At 45.7% G+C, this 17,784-nt stretch overlaps 1 protein-coding gene across 1 annotated transcript in view; it reads left to right on the top strand.

The window, feature by feature from the left end:
• The window catches only part of LOC142661484 (NXPE family member 1-like), a 310,202-nt gene that overhangs the window by 223,932 nt on the left and 68,486 nt on the right, over positions 1-17,784 (top strand). Inside the window, exon 4 of the mRNA XM_075838885.1 lies at positions 1,787-1,848. Within this exon, the coding sequence (XP_075695000.1) occupies positions 1,787-1,848 (62 nt within the window). The remainder of the gene's footprint in view (positions 1-1,786; positions 1,849-17,784) is intronic.

Raw genomic sequence — 17,784 nt, 5'->3', positions numbered from 1 at the left:
GCCCATGTTGTAGAGGTTAGAGTCAGACTGATTAATTGAGTCTGTGGACAGGAGTCTTTTATACAGGTGACAATGTAAGACAGCTGTCTTTAATGCAGGCACCAAGTTGATTTGGAGCGTGTAACTGGTCTGGAGGAGGCTGAACTCTTAATGGTTGGTAGGGGATCAAATACTTATTTCTCTGTGCACAATGCAAATAAATACATATAATTTTGACAATGCGATTTTCTTTTTTCTTTTTTAATATAATCTATCTCTCACTGGTAAAATTAACCTAGCCTAAAAATTCTAGACTGTTCATGACTTTGACAGTGGGCAAACTTACAAAATCAGCAAGGGATCAAATACTTATTTCCTCCACTGTATATACAAGGGGAAGCAGGGAGGCACTATATACATGGGAGAGCAGAGTGGCACTATATACAAGGGGGGAGCAGGGTGGCTCTATATACAAGGTGGGAGCAGGGTGGCACTATATACAAGGGGGCTGTGTGGCCCTATATACAAGGGGGGCTGTGTAGCACTATACAGGGGGGCTGTGTGGCACTATTAACAAGGGGCTGTGCGACACTACTATGGGGGGGCCGTGTGGCACTATCTACTAGGGGGGTTGTATGGCACTATTTACAAGAGAGAGGGCTGTGGCGCTATATACAGTGGGCTGTGTGTGGCACAATCTACAGGGGTCTGTGTGTGGCACTATCTACTAATGGGGGCTGTGTGACACCATCTACTAATGGGGGCGGTGTGGCAATATATACAGGGGGAGCTGTATGGCACTATCTACATGGGGGGCTGTATAGCACTGTCTACAGGGGGCTATATGGCACAATCTACAGGGGGCACTATCTATAAGGAGGGCTGCGTGTAGCATGTAGGGGGGCCCCAGTCAAAAGTTTGCTATGGGGCCCAGTCTTTCCTAGTTACGCCCCTGAACACACTGCCTACACCAGCTTGTCTACTTCCCATAGTGCAGCCTGGTGCCATCTCACTCATTCATCCACATGACGTTAAAAAAATGTGCTTCAGCAGACCAGGTCAACTTCTTCCATTGCTTCATGATTCAGTTCTGATTCTCATGTGCCCATTGTAGGTGCTTTCGGCTATGCAGATCAAAACACAGCAAGCTGCGATGCACTGAAGTTCTGACATCTTTCTATCATAGCCAGCAGTAACATTTCAGCACTTTGTGCTACAGTAGCTCTTCTGTGGGATCAGACCAGACAGGCTAATCTACATTCCTCATGATCATCAATGAGCCTTGGGTGCCTATGACCCTGTTGCCAGTTTGCCAAATGCCCTTCCTTGTACCATTCTTGGTAAGTGCTAGCCTCTACATACCGGGATGATTTGACCCAATTATCTTTCACAATTTGGCCCTCTTCAAAGTTGCTCAGATCCTTACACTTGCCCATTTTTCCCGTATCCAACAAATCAACTAAAAAGAACTGACTGATCACTTGCTGTCTAATACATCCCACTTCTTGACAGGCGCCATTGTTACAAGACAACCAATAATTTATTCACTTTACCTGTCAGCAGTGGTTTTAATGTTATTGCTAATAGCTGTGTGTGTTCGTGTGTGTGTGTGTGTGTGTGTGTGTGTGTGTGTATGTGTGTATATATATATATATATATATATATATATATATATATATATATATATATATATATGCAAATGCAAATGCAAAAATATAATGCAAGTGTTTTTGGCTCTTCTTGTCAAATTATTTATTTGTAAAATGATATTTGTAAAAATAAAATAGCTCCAATTTTTTTCACTTAGGTCATATGTCAGAGTGGAAATTCCTGTACATTTTCAGCCACTTGATGTAGTTCGCTGTAACAGTAAGTATTCTAATACGGCTCTACAGGGAGTTTAACCTCTTTTAAGAACCATTAAGGCCAGGTTCCCAAGGGTCGGATAGGCTGCGTAAAACTAAACATTGTATCCATACAACCAAATTGTGTTTTTTGAGTTCATACTTACCGTAGTCATGACGATGCATTCATCAATTGTCCGTTCAGTCCAGCCTTCTGGGATGACCCTGCAGTGATTGGCTGCAGTAGTTACATGGGATTAAAAGTCATTACAGGAGACTGGCCTAAAAGAAGAACAGAATAAAGCATCTGTAAAGGATCTGCCAGGCACAACTTCTGTGTATACGCCCATAGGTAATCAGTCTGCACCTGAGTCTATGTCTCTGAGACTGACTCCATCTTCCACCACTCAGGATGGCAGGCTTAGGAGTGGGAGAGCCTATCGCAGCCTGGCCAGACGGAGCTAGCTCCCGCCCTCTGTCTATTTATACCTGCCTTTCCTGTTCCTCCTTTGCTTGTGATTCTTCTTGTGTGGTTTTCTGGCCCAGCTACAGCTTCTAACTATTTGATCCTGCTCCATACTGACCCTGGCTTACTGACTACTCTCCTGCTCTGCGTTTGGTACCTCGTGCACTCCTGGTTTGACTCGGCTCGTTCACCACTCTTGTTGCTCACGGTGTTGCTGTGGGCGACTGCCCCATTTCCCTTAGCTTTGTGTACCCTTGTCTGTTTGTCTCGTGCACTTACTGAGCGTAGGGACCGCCGCCCAGTTGTACCCCGTCGCCTAGGGCGGGTCGTTGCAAGTAGGTAGGGACAGAGTGGAGGGTAGATTAGGGCTCACTTGTCCGTTTCCCTACCCCCATCATTACAGCATCTTTATGACAACACTCAGGTGGTAAGTATAGACTTTTCTTATTCATTTTAAACCAAAAAAGTTTTCCCCTTGGAATTTCTCTGAAACAAGAGTGCTCTAGTACCGAAGGAAGAAGCATCAACCTCCAAAGAAAACTGTCGAGTCACATCAGGATGATAAAGAACAGATGCAGAAGTGAAGGCACTCTGGCACTCTTTTTTTTAACTGTTTTTATGTAGGATTTTCAAAATATGTCATCTTTTCAACATAACAGAGGGAAGGAAGGGGAGAGGGAAGGTAAGTTTACAAAGGTTGAGAATTGACACATATAAGCAGCTCCAGTACGTTTTGTAGAACACATCAATACAATGATGTCATTTGTAGGATAATTTGAGATAAGTCACTGTATTATAACCTCATTATATACAGAGCAATTCAAATGGTACAATCAAATGTCATCAACAGTAAGATAAGGTCAACAATAGATAGTAATAGCGTATATGAAGGGAAGGAGGAAAGAGGGGGTGGAATGTTCAAAATCAGAATGTGCGAGTCATGAGATGTTAAACATAATTCGCTCATAGGGAAAAGGAATTAATAAATGAGAGGTATAAACACGACCAAAATTTGGCTTGCAATCGCCGGGTCTCCCACAATGATTTGGTGTTTTTCTGAGTTGGGATTTTTGCGGCAAAATTGAAGCGTTTTCTCCGCAAAAGTCACAACACTTGGCTATTTCTTACAGGTTTCACACTCCCATTGGATTTAATAGGGAAAACTAACAGAAAAGCAACGAAAACGCAGCAAAAACTGACATGCTGCGGATTTAAGATACCGCCAATTTATGAACGTTTTCACTTTTAGCGAGTCTTTCATTTACAAAATAATGAATAATTAACATTTATTTATCAATTATTTATGGGGAACCATCTTATAGATAGTTCGCTATAGCTGGTACTATTGTATGATGAAAACATAGCTGGTTACTATTGTATGATGAAAACTATAGCTGGCATTATAGGCACTTTGTCTAGTGCTATTTAATGGGCACCATGTTTTGTATTATTAAATGCACACTTTGGCTAGTATTGTGATATGGATACTGCTATTTCTGTACAGCACTGATAGGCTGGGTTCACACGACCTATTTTCAAACGTAAACGAGGCGCATTATGCCTAGTTTTACGTCTGAAAATAGGGCTACAATACGTCGGCATACATCTGCCCATTCATTTGAATGGGTTTGCCGACGTACTGTGCAGACGACATGTAATTTACGCGTCGTCGTTTGACAGCTGTCAAACGACGACGCGTAAAATGACTGCCTCGGCAAAGAAGTGCAGGGCACTTCTGTGCAACGTAATTTGAGCCGTTCTTCATTGAAGTCAATGAAGAGCAGCTCAAGATTTACGCGCGTCAAAGACGCCTCGCAAAATGCGAGGAGGAGCTTTTACGTCTGAAACGACGCAGTTGTTTTCTCCTGAAAACAGTCTGTCTTTTCAGACGTAAAAGCCAGCTAGCGTGTGCACATACCCTTAAAAAGTTTTTAAAGAGAATGTAATAATTGTATTCTGATGTTGTTTAGATTTCTAAAAAACTCATGCTTGTTTTCATTCAGAGGCTGAAAATATGTACAGACCTAGTTTTGGTCAAAACTGTGAGATGTATGCAGTGATATCCAGCCTAGTCTATCCTCTGAGAGTTTACCACAATATATGTGATATCATAATCGCTGCCTGGACCCCTTACAATTAACTTTCTGAAACTGGGGGGCATTGCAAAGGGGAGATTAGGTCAATGTTCTGTGCAGGAAAGACAGATTGTTCCACTGCACCCTTGGCAGAGAATTGAATTGGAAATTATCTTCTCCTAAATACTGGCACAACATCTAAAGCATTTATTAGATTGTTATTATATAATCTTGTGTTAAAATTTTCACTTATTTGTACAAGGCGGCAAAGCCCAAACCATGAAAAACAGACACAAACCATTATTTATTTTTCTCAAATTTAATATTTTATATTATGCATTTGGCCAGGACAGTTTTTTTGGCACCCACCAAAACTTGTCCAGATGGTGAAGTGTGACTGGTCTAACTAAACCCTGGGTTCTCAACCATTAATATATCTCTCTAAGGGGTACTCACTTTATCCACATGCTATACTTTAATAGGTGCATTAGAGTATATTATCAGAGTCTAGGGGTACTTTAATGCTACCATATGGTCCTGCAACAACATTATAAATATGACGGGATGTATGGAGTTATATTACCTGGCGCCCTCCAGTTGTGCCCCTCTGCCATGAATCTGCCGCTTTGGGGTCCCCTCAGTGTTGTTCCAACATGGCTGCAGCGCTTCTTAGACTATGAGTCTGAGACACTCCCATTGTTCTCGGTTTGACCAGATTTTCACATGAGCAGTTCTGGCCAATCCAAGAACAAAGGGAGTGTCTTACTGTCGAGACTGTGGGGTATTTGGACCCACTAGGCCGCTCTGCCGTGGCGGAGTAGCAGCTTGACAAACAATAGTCAATGATAGTCTCTAGGACAAGAGTACCTGGATAGAACACTTGACAGGCACTTGGTTTGGCAGGCAATTGGCGTAGTAAGACACTTGACGTGGTACACACTTGGCGTGGCCGACACTTGGCACAGATGACACTCTCTTTATTGTAACCTACAGACCCGGGTCTAAAAATGTCAGGGCCGACTGTAATGATAGGGGTAGGGAAACAGACAAGTGAGCCCTAATCTACCCGCCACTCAGTCCCTGCCTACTTGCAACCACCCGCCCTAGGCGACGGGGTACAACTGGGCGACGGTCCCTACGCTCAATAAGTGCACGACAGACAAACAAACAAGGGTACACAGAAGCTAAGGGAAATGGGGCAGTTGCCCACGGCAACACCGTGAGAAACAAGAGTAGTGAACGAGCCGAGTCAAACCAGGAGTGTACGAGGTACCAAACGCAGAGCAGGAGAGTAGTGAACAAGCCGAGTCAAACCAGGAGTGTACGAGGTACCAAACGCAGAGCAGGAGAGTAGTCAGTAAGCCGGGGTCAATATGAAGCAGGGACAAATAGTTCAAGAAGCTGCAGCAGGGCCAGGAAACCAAATGAGAAGAATCACAAGCAAGGAGGAACAGGAAAGGCAGGTATAAATAGACAGAGGGCGGGAGCTAGCTCCGTCTGGCCAGGCTGCGATAGGCTCTCCCACTCCTAAGCCTGCCATCCTGAGTGGTGGAAGGAGTCAGTCTCACAGACATAGAAGCAGGTGCAGACTGATTACCTATGGGCGTAGATACAGAAGCTGTGCCTGGCAGATCCTTTACACCGACACATTATCTTGAAGTTTCTGTTCCTCACAGGTCCCCAACATTCACCCTCAACCTATTTTATCTAAGGGGATAGTGGTTTCTGCAATATCGTCTGGTATTGCAACTGAGATTAAAGAGACTCTCTCAGCACATTATAAGTGCCCTATCTCCTATAAAAGGAGATCGGCGCTATAATGTAGGTGACAGCAGTGCTTTTTATTTAGAAAAACAATCTATTTTTACCACGTTAGGAGTGATTTTAGCTTTATGCTAATTAGTTTCTTAATGCCCGAGTGGGCTTGTTTTTACTTTAGACCAAGTGGGCGTTGTACAGAGGAGTGTATGACGCTGACCAATCAGGATCATACACTTCTCTCCATTCATTTACACAGCACTAGCGATATAGCTATATCGCTATGTTCAGCCACATACACAAAGACTAACGTTACAGTTGTGTCCTGACAATGAATATACATTACCTCCAACCAGGACGTGATGTTTATTCAGAATCCTGACACTTCTGAATCTTTTCTGTGAGATTTCCAGCAAGGCAAACGTAATCTCGTTTTAAATGACAGTTTACAGCATAATCTCGCGAGATTACTTTTGCCTTGCTGTAAATCTCACAGAAAAGATTCAGAAGTGTCAGGATCCTGAATAAACATCACGTCCTGGCTGGAGGTAATGTATATTCATAGTCTGGACACTGCAGTAACGTTATAGTGTGTGTGTATGTAGCTTTATCGCTAGTGCTGTGTAAATTAATGGAGAGAAGTGTATGACGCTGATTGGTCAGCGTCATACACTCCTCTGTACAACGCCCACTTGGTCTAAAGTAAAAACACGCCCACTTGGGCATTAAGAAACTAATTAGCATAAAGCTAAAAATCGCTCATAAAGTGGTAACAATAGATTGTTTTTCTAAATAAAAGCACTGCTGTCACCTATATTATAGCACCGATCTCCTTATATAGGAGATAGGGCACTTATAATGTGGTGACAGAGTCTCTTTAAAGAATGTCAGCAACTCGCTCCGCAAACCATTCCTGCTGGGAGATTGTTGGTACCTCCTCAGTTCAGATTTTGTTTGCTCAATGACATACATGATTCTATTTTGTGTGGCCATCCAGGGATAACTGGCACTAAAAAATTAGTCTCACGGCTCTACTGGTGGCCGCCTTTATCTCGTGATGTTTGTTCCTATGTTTCTGACTGTGATGTCTGCGCTCGCGCTAAGACTCCTCAAGTTTGTCCTATGGGAGAACTACTTCCAATGTCTGTTCCACAGAAACCTTGGTCTCATCTGTCTATGGGTTTTATCACTGATTTGCCTCCCTCTGAAGGGAAAATTGTTATTTGGGTTGTGGTGGACCGTTTCAGTTAAATGTGTCATTTCATTCCTTTGCTTCAACTCCTTGCTTCCATAACTCTGTCTAAATTATTTATTGACCAGGTGATTCACCTGCATGGTATTCCGAAAAATATTGTCTCTGATAGAGGTATACCATTTGTGGCTAACTTCTGGAGAGCTTTCTGTAAGAAACTTGGTGTGCAGTTATCTTTCTCTTCTGCTTTTCACCCTGAAACTAATGGTCAAACCGAGTGCTTTAATCAAACCTTGAAACAATATCTTAGGTGTTATATTGCTGATAACCAGGTTGAATGTGTCTCGTATCTTCCATTAGTGGAATTTGCTATAAATAATTGCCTCCATGTTTCTCTTGATACCTCGCTTTTCTTCTTTTATCGTAGTTTTGGTTCATTTTCCACCTCATCTTGTGATAACCCTGAGGTGGAAGTTGAATAAAATAACCTGTTCATGGTTTGTGCTCAGGTTCAATCGAAACCTGAAGAACTCCCAAGTTATTCAAAAGAAACCTGCTGACAAAAGACGTACGGTGGGTCCTGTGTTTAGTGTGGGTCAAAAGGTGTGGCTTTCTAGTAAGAATCTGCGACTGAAACAATGATGTCGTATGTTTGCTCCTAAGTACCGCCTCATAAGTTTATTGGTCCATATGAAATTGTTGAAGTTATTAACCTTGTGTCTTTTTGCCTGGCATCTTTTACAATTCATGATGTTTTTCACAAATCTCTCCTTAAAAAACTTGTACCACCATTTAATCCACTCAGGAAATCTCCTCCTCCTATTCAGGTAGAAGGAGATATGGAATTTGAGGTTCAAAGGATTATAGATTACAGAAGGGTCAGGGGTACTCTCCAGTACTTGGTGCACTGGAAGGGGTGTGGGCTTAAAGAACGAACGTGGGTTACTGCCTATTCAGTCCATGCTAATTAAAGCCTTAGTTAGTTAAAGTTTTTCATTTGAAGTTTCCTTTGAAACCTAGGCCGAGGTTGAAGGGTCCGATGGCCCCTCGTAGAAAAGGGGGTACTGTTAGGAAATGTCCGTCTCATTAAGATTGTCATGATTACTAGCCTAGTTTCTGGGTAGCTCTGGTTTGAGTTGCAGAAACAATCTTATTTCTCTTTGTAGCGTCCATGGCCACGGACCGCCGTTCCTACTCACCCTTCAGCAGCCGCAGCCATAGATCTGTGAGTGCTGGCCGGCATCTCCTTCCTAGGAGACGCCAGCACTCACTTCCTCTCCGTTCGGCACTGTCCCTAAGGGTATGCACATGAATTATATTTTAAATTAGCCCCAATCACTCTGGACTAAATAAGGGGGCTCTGCCCCTTCACACCCTGCCTGAGCGTTGTTAGTAATTCCCATGTTAGTCTATGCAAATGGTCCCTCAGTGTTATCCTGTTCCCAGTGTTCCCTTGCCCCGCTACCTGTATCCTGTATACCATGCTGTGCATTGTTCCTGAGCCTGTCTAGTGTTGGAGTCGTGTCCTGCTGCGCCTACTGTTGTCCGCCATGTCTGGCGCAACCTGCTGCACCTGCTGTCTTCCGCCACATCTGGTGCAACCTGCCACATTCAGCCCCACCGTGCTACAGCCTCTGCCACTGTCTGGACTATTCAGGTACCCTTGTGCTGGACTTTGTATTGATTGGGTGGTCTTTTGTTTTGCCATCTGCCTCCCCGTTACGGCGATGCGGCCTAGTGGGCCACATACCCACAGACCGTGACACTCTGTCTTCTTCCTATCAGATTCTAGGGTGGAGTATTCAAGTCAGGTCAGTTCTTTTATTGTTGCTTGTGAATTTCTTTGTGTATGCAATATCTGATCAAGCTCCTGGCTACTCCCTGTATCATCTGACTATTTGGGTTATTGGAACTGGACCTCGGCTTTGTCTTTAAGTTAACCCTTTTGCTCACTGATTTGGACATTCTGGTTTTGACCTCTGTAACGCCTGGTATTCTTCTGCTTTCTGATTTGGACTTAAGAGTCTCTCCTGCTTGTGTACTCTGTTTGCTGTTGACCCTCTGTCTGGTTTCCATTCTGGTATTGCCTGCATTGCACCTCCTGTCCAACACTGTATACTGTTAATGCAACCTAGGTTCTATGCAGCCAAATCCAACCTGCTGTAATGGTGGGGGGGGGTAGGGAAACGGACAAGTGAGCCCTAATCTACCCGCCACTCTGTCCCTGCCTACTTGGAACGACCCGCCCTAGGCGACGGGGTACAACTGGGCGGCGGTCCCTGCGCTCAGTAAGTGCATGACAAACACGACAAACAAACAAGGGAATACAAGCAAGGGAAATGGGCAGTTGCTCGCGGAAACACCGTGAGCAACAGAGTAGTGAACGAGCCGAGTCAAGCCAGGAGAGTGCGAGGTACAAAGCGAAAAGCAGAAGAGTAGTCGGTAAGCCGGGGTCTGTATGGAGCCGGATCAAAAAGTAGCAGGAGCTGTAGCTGGGCCAGGAAACCTCAAGGAAAGAATTCACAAGCACAGATGGACAGGAAGAGCAGGCTTAAATAGACCGAGGGCGGGAGCTAGCTGAGTCTGGCCAGGTTGCGATAGGCTCTCCCACTTCTAAGCCTGCCAGCCTGAGTGGAGGAAGCTGGTGTCTGTCTCAGGGATGTACACTCAGGTGTTGACTGATTAATTCTGGGAGTTAACCCCGAAGCAGTGCCTGGCAGATCCTTTACAGTACCCCCCCTTTTATGAGGGGCCACCGGACCCTTTCTAAGTGGACCTGGCTTACTGGGGAAACGCAGGTGGAACCTCCTGACCAATACCCCAGCGTGAACATCCCGGGCGGGTACCCAAGTCCTCTCCTCGGGCCCGTATCCTCTCCAATGGACCAGGTACTGGAGGGAGCCTTGGACCATCTTGCTGTCCACGATCCTGGCCACCTCAAATTCCACCCCCTCAGGGGTGAGGACGGGAACAGGAGGTTTCCTCGAGGGGGCCAAGGACGGGGAGCAGCGTTTCAGGAGGGAGGCATGAAACACGTTGTGTATACGAAAAGACGGGGGTAACTCCAGCCGGAAAGAGACAGGACTGAGGACCTCAATGACCTTATACGGCCCAATAAACCGGGGAGCAAACTTTTTGGACGGAACCTTGAGACGCAAGTTCCTGGATGACAACCACACCAGATCCCCGACCACAAACAGGGGGTTAGCAGAACGTCTTCTATCGGCCTGAGCCTTCTGTATGCTCTGGGACGCCTCTAGGTTCTTCTGAACCTGGGCCCAGACTGTGCACAGATCCCGATGAACGACCTCCACCTCGGGATTGTTGGAACAACCAGGTGAAACGGAGGAGAACCGTGGATTAAACCCAAAATTACAGAAAAAGGGAGAGACCCCTGACGAGTTACTGACCCGGTTATTAAGGGAAAATTCGGCGAGGGGAATGAAAGAGACCCAATCAAATTGACAGTCAGAGACAAAACATCTTAAGTATTGTTCTAGAGACTGATTAGTCCTCTCCGTTTGGCCATTGGTTTCGGGATGGAAAGCAGAGGAGAAGGACAGATCAATCCCCAACTTATTACAGAAGGCTCTCCAAAACAATGAAACAAATTGTACCCCTCTGTCAGAAACAATATTGACGGGGACCCCATGGAGACGCAGGATGTGTTTGATAAACAAGGTAGCCAACGTCTTGGCGTTGGGTAGTTTCTTGAGGGGCACAAAGTGGCACATTTTACTGAAGCGGTCTACCACCACCCACACCACCGACTTGCCTTGGGATGGAGGCAAATCGGTGATAAAATCCATGGAGATATGTGTCCAAGGTCTCTGGGGAATGGGCAACGAACGCAGTAAGCCCGCTGGTCGGGACCTGGGAGTCTTGGACCTGGCACAAACCTCACAGGCGGCGACGTAGGCCTTAACGTCTTTAGGCAAACCAGGCCACCAATAATTTCTGGTAATGAGGTGTTTGGTACCCAGGATGCCTGGATGGCCAGATAGTGCGGAGTCGTGATTTTCCCTAAGTACCCTTAGCCGGAATTGCAGGGGAACAAACAGCTTGTTCTCAGGAAGGTTCCCAGGAGCTGAACCTTGATCAGCAGCAATTTCAGAGACTAAATCGGACTCGATAGAGGAAATGACTATACCTGGAGGCAAAATACAAACAGGATCTTCCTCCGAAGGAGGGCTGGCCATGAAGCTACGCGACAGTGCATCCGCCTTAATATTTTTAGACCCGGCCCTATAGGTAACCAAAAAATTGAATCTGGTAAAAAACAACGCCCATCGAGCTTGTCTCGGGTTTAGCCTCCGGGCAGATTCTAGGAAAACCAGATTCTTGTGGTCGGTAAGGACCGTTACCTGGTGCCTAGCCCCCTCCAGGAAGTGGCGCCACTCTTCAAATGCCCATTTAATGGCTAAAAGTTCGCGGTTGCCAATATCATAGTTACACTCCGTGGGCGAAAACTTCCTAGAAAAGTAAGCACAGGGGCGGAGATGGGTGAGGGAGCTGGTACCCTGGGACAAGACGGCCCCCACTCCCACCTCGGACGCGTCAACCTCCACAATAAATGGCTCCCTTTGGTTGGGCTGAACCAGCACGGGGGCCGAGATAAAGCACTTCTTGAGGGTCTCAAAAGCCTGGACGGCCTCAGGGGGCCAATGGAGGACATCAGCACCCTTGCGAGTGAGGTCCGTAAGAGGCTTAGCGACGACCGAGAAGTTAGCAATAAATCTCCTGTAATAGTTAGCGAACCCCAAAAAACACTGTAGCGCTTTCAGGGAGGCAGGTTGGACCCATTCAGCCACAGCCTGAACCTTGGCAGGGTCCATGCGGAAATCATGAGGAGTGAGGATTTGACCTAAAAATGGTATCTCCTGTACCCCAAATACACATTTTTCGATTTTGGCAAACAGTTTGTTTTCTCGAAGGACCTGGAGCACTTTCCTGACATGCTCTATGTGGGAGGACCAGTCCCTGGAAAACACCAATATGTCATCAAGGTACACTACAAGAAATATCCCCAGGTAATTTCTCAAAATCTCATTTATGAAGTTCTGGAAGACCGCAGGGGCATTGCACAACCCAAAGGGCATGACGAGGTATTCGAAATGGCCTTCGGGCGTGTTAAACGCAGTCTTCCACTCATCCCCCTCTTTGATGCGAATAAGGTTATACGCCCCCCGTAGGTCCAATTTAGAGAACCATTGGGCCCCCTGAACCTGATTAAAGAGATCAGGAATCAAAGGAAGGGGATACTGGTTCCTTACCGTGACCTTATTCAGGCCACGGTAGTCAATGCATGGCCTAAGACCCCCATCCTTCTTCCCTACGAAGAAGAAGCCAGCACCTACCGGAGAAGAAGAGGGACGAATGTAACCCTTGGCCAGGGATTCCTGGATATACTCCCTCATGGCTTCACGTTCGGGACAAGAAAGGTTAAATATCCTACCCTTAGGAAGCTTAGCTCCTGGTACCAATTCGATAGCGCAATCGTATTCTCTATGAGGCGGTAATACTTCGGAGGCCTCTTTAGAGAAAACATCAGCGAAGTCCTGAACAAACTCGGGTAGCGTATTCACCTCCTTAGGGGGAGAAATAGAATTAACAGAAAAACATGACGTACAACATTCATTACCCCATTTGGTTAGCTCCCCAGTATTCCAGTCAAACGTAGGATTATGCAACTGCAACCAGGGAAGACCTAGAACCAAATCGTACGATAATCCCTGCATCAATAGTACAGAGCATTGCTCCAAATGCATGGAGCCAACAAGGAGTTCAAAAACAGGGGTATGCTGTGTAAAATAACCATTAGCAAGAGGAGTGGAGTCGATACCCACTACCGGAACAGGTTTAGGCAAATCAATCAGAGGCATAGCGAGAGACATAGCAAATTCCACAGACATGATATTAGTAGAGGACCCTGAATCCACGAAGGCACTGCCGGTAGCAGACCTACCACCAAAAGAGACCTGAAAGGGAAGCAATATCTTAGTACGTTTCATATTTACGGGAAATACCTGTGCGCCCAAGTGACCTCCCCGATGATCACTTAGACGCGGGAGCTCTCTGACAGCATTCTTACGCTTGGGACAGTTGTTTACTTGATGCTTGACATCCCCACAGTAGAAGCAGAGACCATTCTTCCTGCGGAATTCTCTACGTTGTTGAGGGGACACGGAGGCCCCGAGTTGCATAGGTATTTCTGAGTCTTTAGGGGAGAAACGAAGCAACGGGACTTCGGGAGGCATCATGGGGGAGTCGGAGGAAAAAACACATAAACGTTCACGTTGTCGTTCCCTGAGACGTCGGTCAAGTCGTACCGCTAAAGCCATAACCTGGTCTAGGGAGTCAGAAGAGGGATAGCTAACTAGCAGGTCTTTCAGGGCATTCGACAGACCCAACCTAAACTGGCACCTTAAGGCAGGGTCATTCCACCGAGAAGCTACGCACCACTTCCTAAAGTCAGAGCAATACTCCTCAACAGGTCTCTTACCCTGACGTAAGGTCACCAGCTGACTCTCGGCAAAGGCAGTTCTGTCAGTCTCGTCATAAATAAGTCCGAGGGCAGAAAAGAAACAATCAACGGAGGAAAGTTCAGGGGCGCCAGGAGCCAAGGAGAAGGCCCACTCTTGGGGCCCTTCCTGGAGCCGGGACATAATTATACCCACCCGCTGGCTCTCAGAACCTGAGGAGTGAGGCTTTAAGCGAAAGTAAAGCCTACAACTCTCCCGAAAGGAGAGAAAAGCCCTCCGGTCACCTGAGAACCGGTCGGGCAACTTGAGGTGGGGTTCAAGGGGTGCGGTGAGGGGAACTACCAAGGTAGCATCAGGCTGGTTGACCCTCTGAGCCAGGGCCTGGACCTGTAGGGAGAGACCCTGCATTTGCTGAGCCAGGGTTTCACGGGGTTCCATAATGGTGTCAGGGACCAGGGTAGACTAGGTATACGGCTTGTGAATTTGTAATGGTGGGGGGGGGTAGGGAAACGGACAAGTGAGCCCTAATCTACCCGCCACTCTGTCCCTGCCTACTTGCAACGACCCGCCCTAGGCGACGGGGTACAACTGGGCGGCGGTCCCTGCGCTCAGTAAGTGCATGACAAACACGACAAACAAACAAGGGAATACAAGCAAGGGAAATGGGCAGTTGCTCGCGGAAACACCGTGAGCAACAGAGTAGTGAACGAGCCGAGTCAAGCCAGGAGAGTGCGAGGTACAAAGCGAAAAGCAGAAGAGTAGTCGGTAAGCCGGGGTCTGTATGGAGCCGGATCAAAAAGTAGCAGGAGCTGTAGCTGGGCCAGGAAACCTCAAGGAAAGAATTCACAAGCACAGATGGACAGGAAGAGCAGGCTTAAATAGACCGAGGGCGGGAGCTAGCTGAGTCTGGCCAGGTTGCGATAGGCTCTCCCACTCCTAAGCCTGCCAGCCTGAGTGGAGGAAGCTGGTGTCTGTCTCAGGGATGTACACTCAGGTGTTGACTGATTAATTCTGGGAGTTAACCCCGAAGCAGTGCCTGGCAGATCCTTTACACCTGCCTTGCAGTGGGCTCTGGTGAAGACCATAGACTTGAGGTAGTGGATTACCTGCACACACTATCCAGAAATTCTGCAGCTGCCTTTGGGAAATCGCTTACAGAGCAATCCCATAACCTTCACTCTGGGGAATTGCTCAACTAGTGATTCCTTTACACCTAGGCAGTGTGGGCCACCAGTAGTGACAAGCAATAAAGTCCCGAGTTTTGTGGACACCAGAGTGCCCAGCCAGTTTGGAATTATGTCGCCTGTGGATAATTATTTTCCTGTAAACTGGACGAACTAATATTTTTCCAGGAGGTATGGCCTTGATCTGTAGAGGGTTTACAACAATTATCCTGGAAGGGCAATTATGTGTTGTGGACTTTCTTTAGAGTCGTCAGTCTCGAACGACTGGGACAGGGAATCAGCCTTATTGCGTTTGTCCGTAGGACAGAAGTGAAGAAGAAATTTAAATCTTGTGAAGAACAGCGACTATCTGGCTTGACGGGGATTTAGTTGCTGTGCAGGCTGTAAACATGTGTGAGCTTTGTGATCTGTGAAGATGTTGATGGGATGAGCAGCCCCCTCCAGCCGGTGTCTCCATTCTTCCAAGGCCAACTTGACAGTGAGTAATTCTCGGTCCCCAATGGAGTAGTTGTGCTCAGCAGGAGAGAAGAGTTTGGAGAAGAATCCACACAATACTACTTTCCCCTTGGAATTTCTCTGAAACAAGAGTGCTCTAGTACCGAAGGAAGAAGCATCAACCTCCAAAGAAAACTGTCGAGTCACATCAGGATGATAAAGAACAGATGCAGAAGTGAAGGCACTCTGGCACTCTTTTTTTTAACTGTTTTTATTTTGGATTTTCAAAATATGTCATCTTTTCAACATAACAAGAGGGAAGGAAGGGGAGAGGGAAGGTAAGTTTACAAAGGTTGAGAATTGACACATATAAGCAGCTCCAGTACGTTTTGTAGAACACATCAATACAATGATGTCATTTGTAGGATAATTTGAGATAAGTCACTGTATTATAACCTCATTATATACAGAGCAATTCAAATGGTACAATCAAATGTCATCAACAGTAAGATAAGGTCAACAATAGATAGTAACAGCGTATATGAAGGGAAGGAGGAAAGAGGGGGTGGAATGTTCAAAATCAGAATGTGCGAGTCATGAGATGTTAAACATAATTCGCTCATAGGGAAAAGGAATTAATAAATGAGAGGTATAAACACGACCAAAATTTGGCTTGCAATCGCCGGGTCTCCCACAATGATTTGTTCGAGATACCAAGTGGTATATTGAAAGCAAGTGGAGAGTTTTTGTTTTATTCGCTGCGGCAGTGTATCAATAAATGATTCCCACAAGGTAAAGAATTTTTTGACCTTGAGTTCGTTATGTAAGGTGGCTTCCACCCAGTCCATCCTGAAGATATGAGAAAGTTTCTGTAGAAACAGTTGTAAGGATGGGGGCTGTATTGAGAGCCTCTCCTGCAGGATAGCTTTATGGGCAGTGCCAGAAATGGGGCACATGGAGGAGTGTTAGAATCCAGCATACCAAATACGGCCCAAGTAGGCGATAGCGGGACAAAATTTACTAAATTCGTAACAGCAAAGTTTTCAACACGGTTCCAGAGACTTTGTATGCAAGGACAACTCCACAAGCAATGGTAGAGATCTGCGTTCAAGGTTGCGCACTTCAGGAAAGCTGATGAGGGGAATCTGCCCATAAGGTAGTTCCGCATTGGCGATATATACGCTCTATGAGTAAGTTTGAGTGCCATGTCCCAGTAAGATGGAGAAGGGAGACATTTTGAGGCTAAATACAAACTATCCATGATGTCCTTGATGGTTAGGTACGGAAACTGTTGGAACCAAGAATGTACCCCAGTCGGGGAAACAGCATAATCACTAGGTGACCTTAGAAAATTATAGCACAGCAATGTTTTCCCCTGTGTCTGTTTGGATTTAATAAGCAGGTTCATTACGAGATCCTGGGAGGAGTCTGGAGAGATTTGATTTAGGATTCTTCTTACATAACTAGAGGCCTATAAAAATGGGAATAGTGACTGGGAAGAGAAGTGGAATTTAGCCTGAAATTCTTGAAAGGTCAATGGACGGAAACCATCTGCTAGCATAAGCTCAGATAGGCACCTCACTCCACCCCTCTCCTATTGACCAAATATTGTTGCGGGATGTCTGAAAGTTCGGATTGCCAACTAGTGGTAATAACAACGAGGTGTCAAGCCTGGCCTGTTTTCGTATCACATGCCATGCCTTAATGGTTGTGGAGAGAAGAGGGTTGACATACACCTCCTCTGGCAACAGTTCATTGGGAGTGTGCAGGATATATAAGAGAGAAAAAGGTTTGGCAAATTGAGCCTCAAGGGAGGGTGACGAATAGTGGGATGTGTTATGAGTCCAGTCTACTAGGATGTGAAGGAGGGCTGCTAAGTTATAATTACGTACGTTTGGGAAATTAGGACCTCTGTGGAACTTATCCACAAAAATGTATTCCAAGCATATAATGAACCGTGAAGACATAATTATATCTTAGAAAAACCAAAAAATGTCTAAACCAAAAAATACACAAAAGTATTTCTGAAATAGAAAAATACACATCCTTATTGTCCCATTTAGGGAAATACCCCCCTCTCAATTACAAACATTGATTAACCCCTTCCCTCTATAACCACCTTTTGACCTTCCTGACCGAGCCTCATTTTTCAAATCTGACATGTTTCACTTTATGTGGTAATAACTCCGGAATGCTTTCACCTATCCAAGCGATTCTGAGATTGTTTTCTCGTGACACATTGGACTTTAAGTTACTGGCAAAATTTGCTCGATATGTTCAGTATTTAATTGTGAAAAACACCAAAATTTAGCGAAAAATTGCAAAAATTAGCATTTTTCGCAATTTAAATGTATCTGCTTGTAAGACAT

Source organism: Rhinoderma darwinii, chromosome 10 (genome assembly GCF_050947455.1).
Source record: "Rhinoderma darwinii isolate aRhiDar2 chromosome 10, aRhiDar2.hap1, whole genome shotgun sequence".
Lineage (NCBI taxonomy): Eukaryota > Metazoa > Chordata > Amphibia > Anura > Rhinodermatidae > Rhinoderma > Rhinoderma darwinii.
The sequence above is the reverse complement of the archived record's forward strand: the minus strand, read 5'-3'. Positions and strand labels throughout refer to the sequence as shown.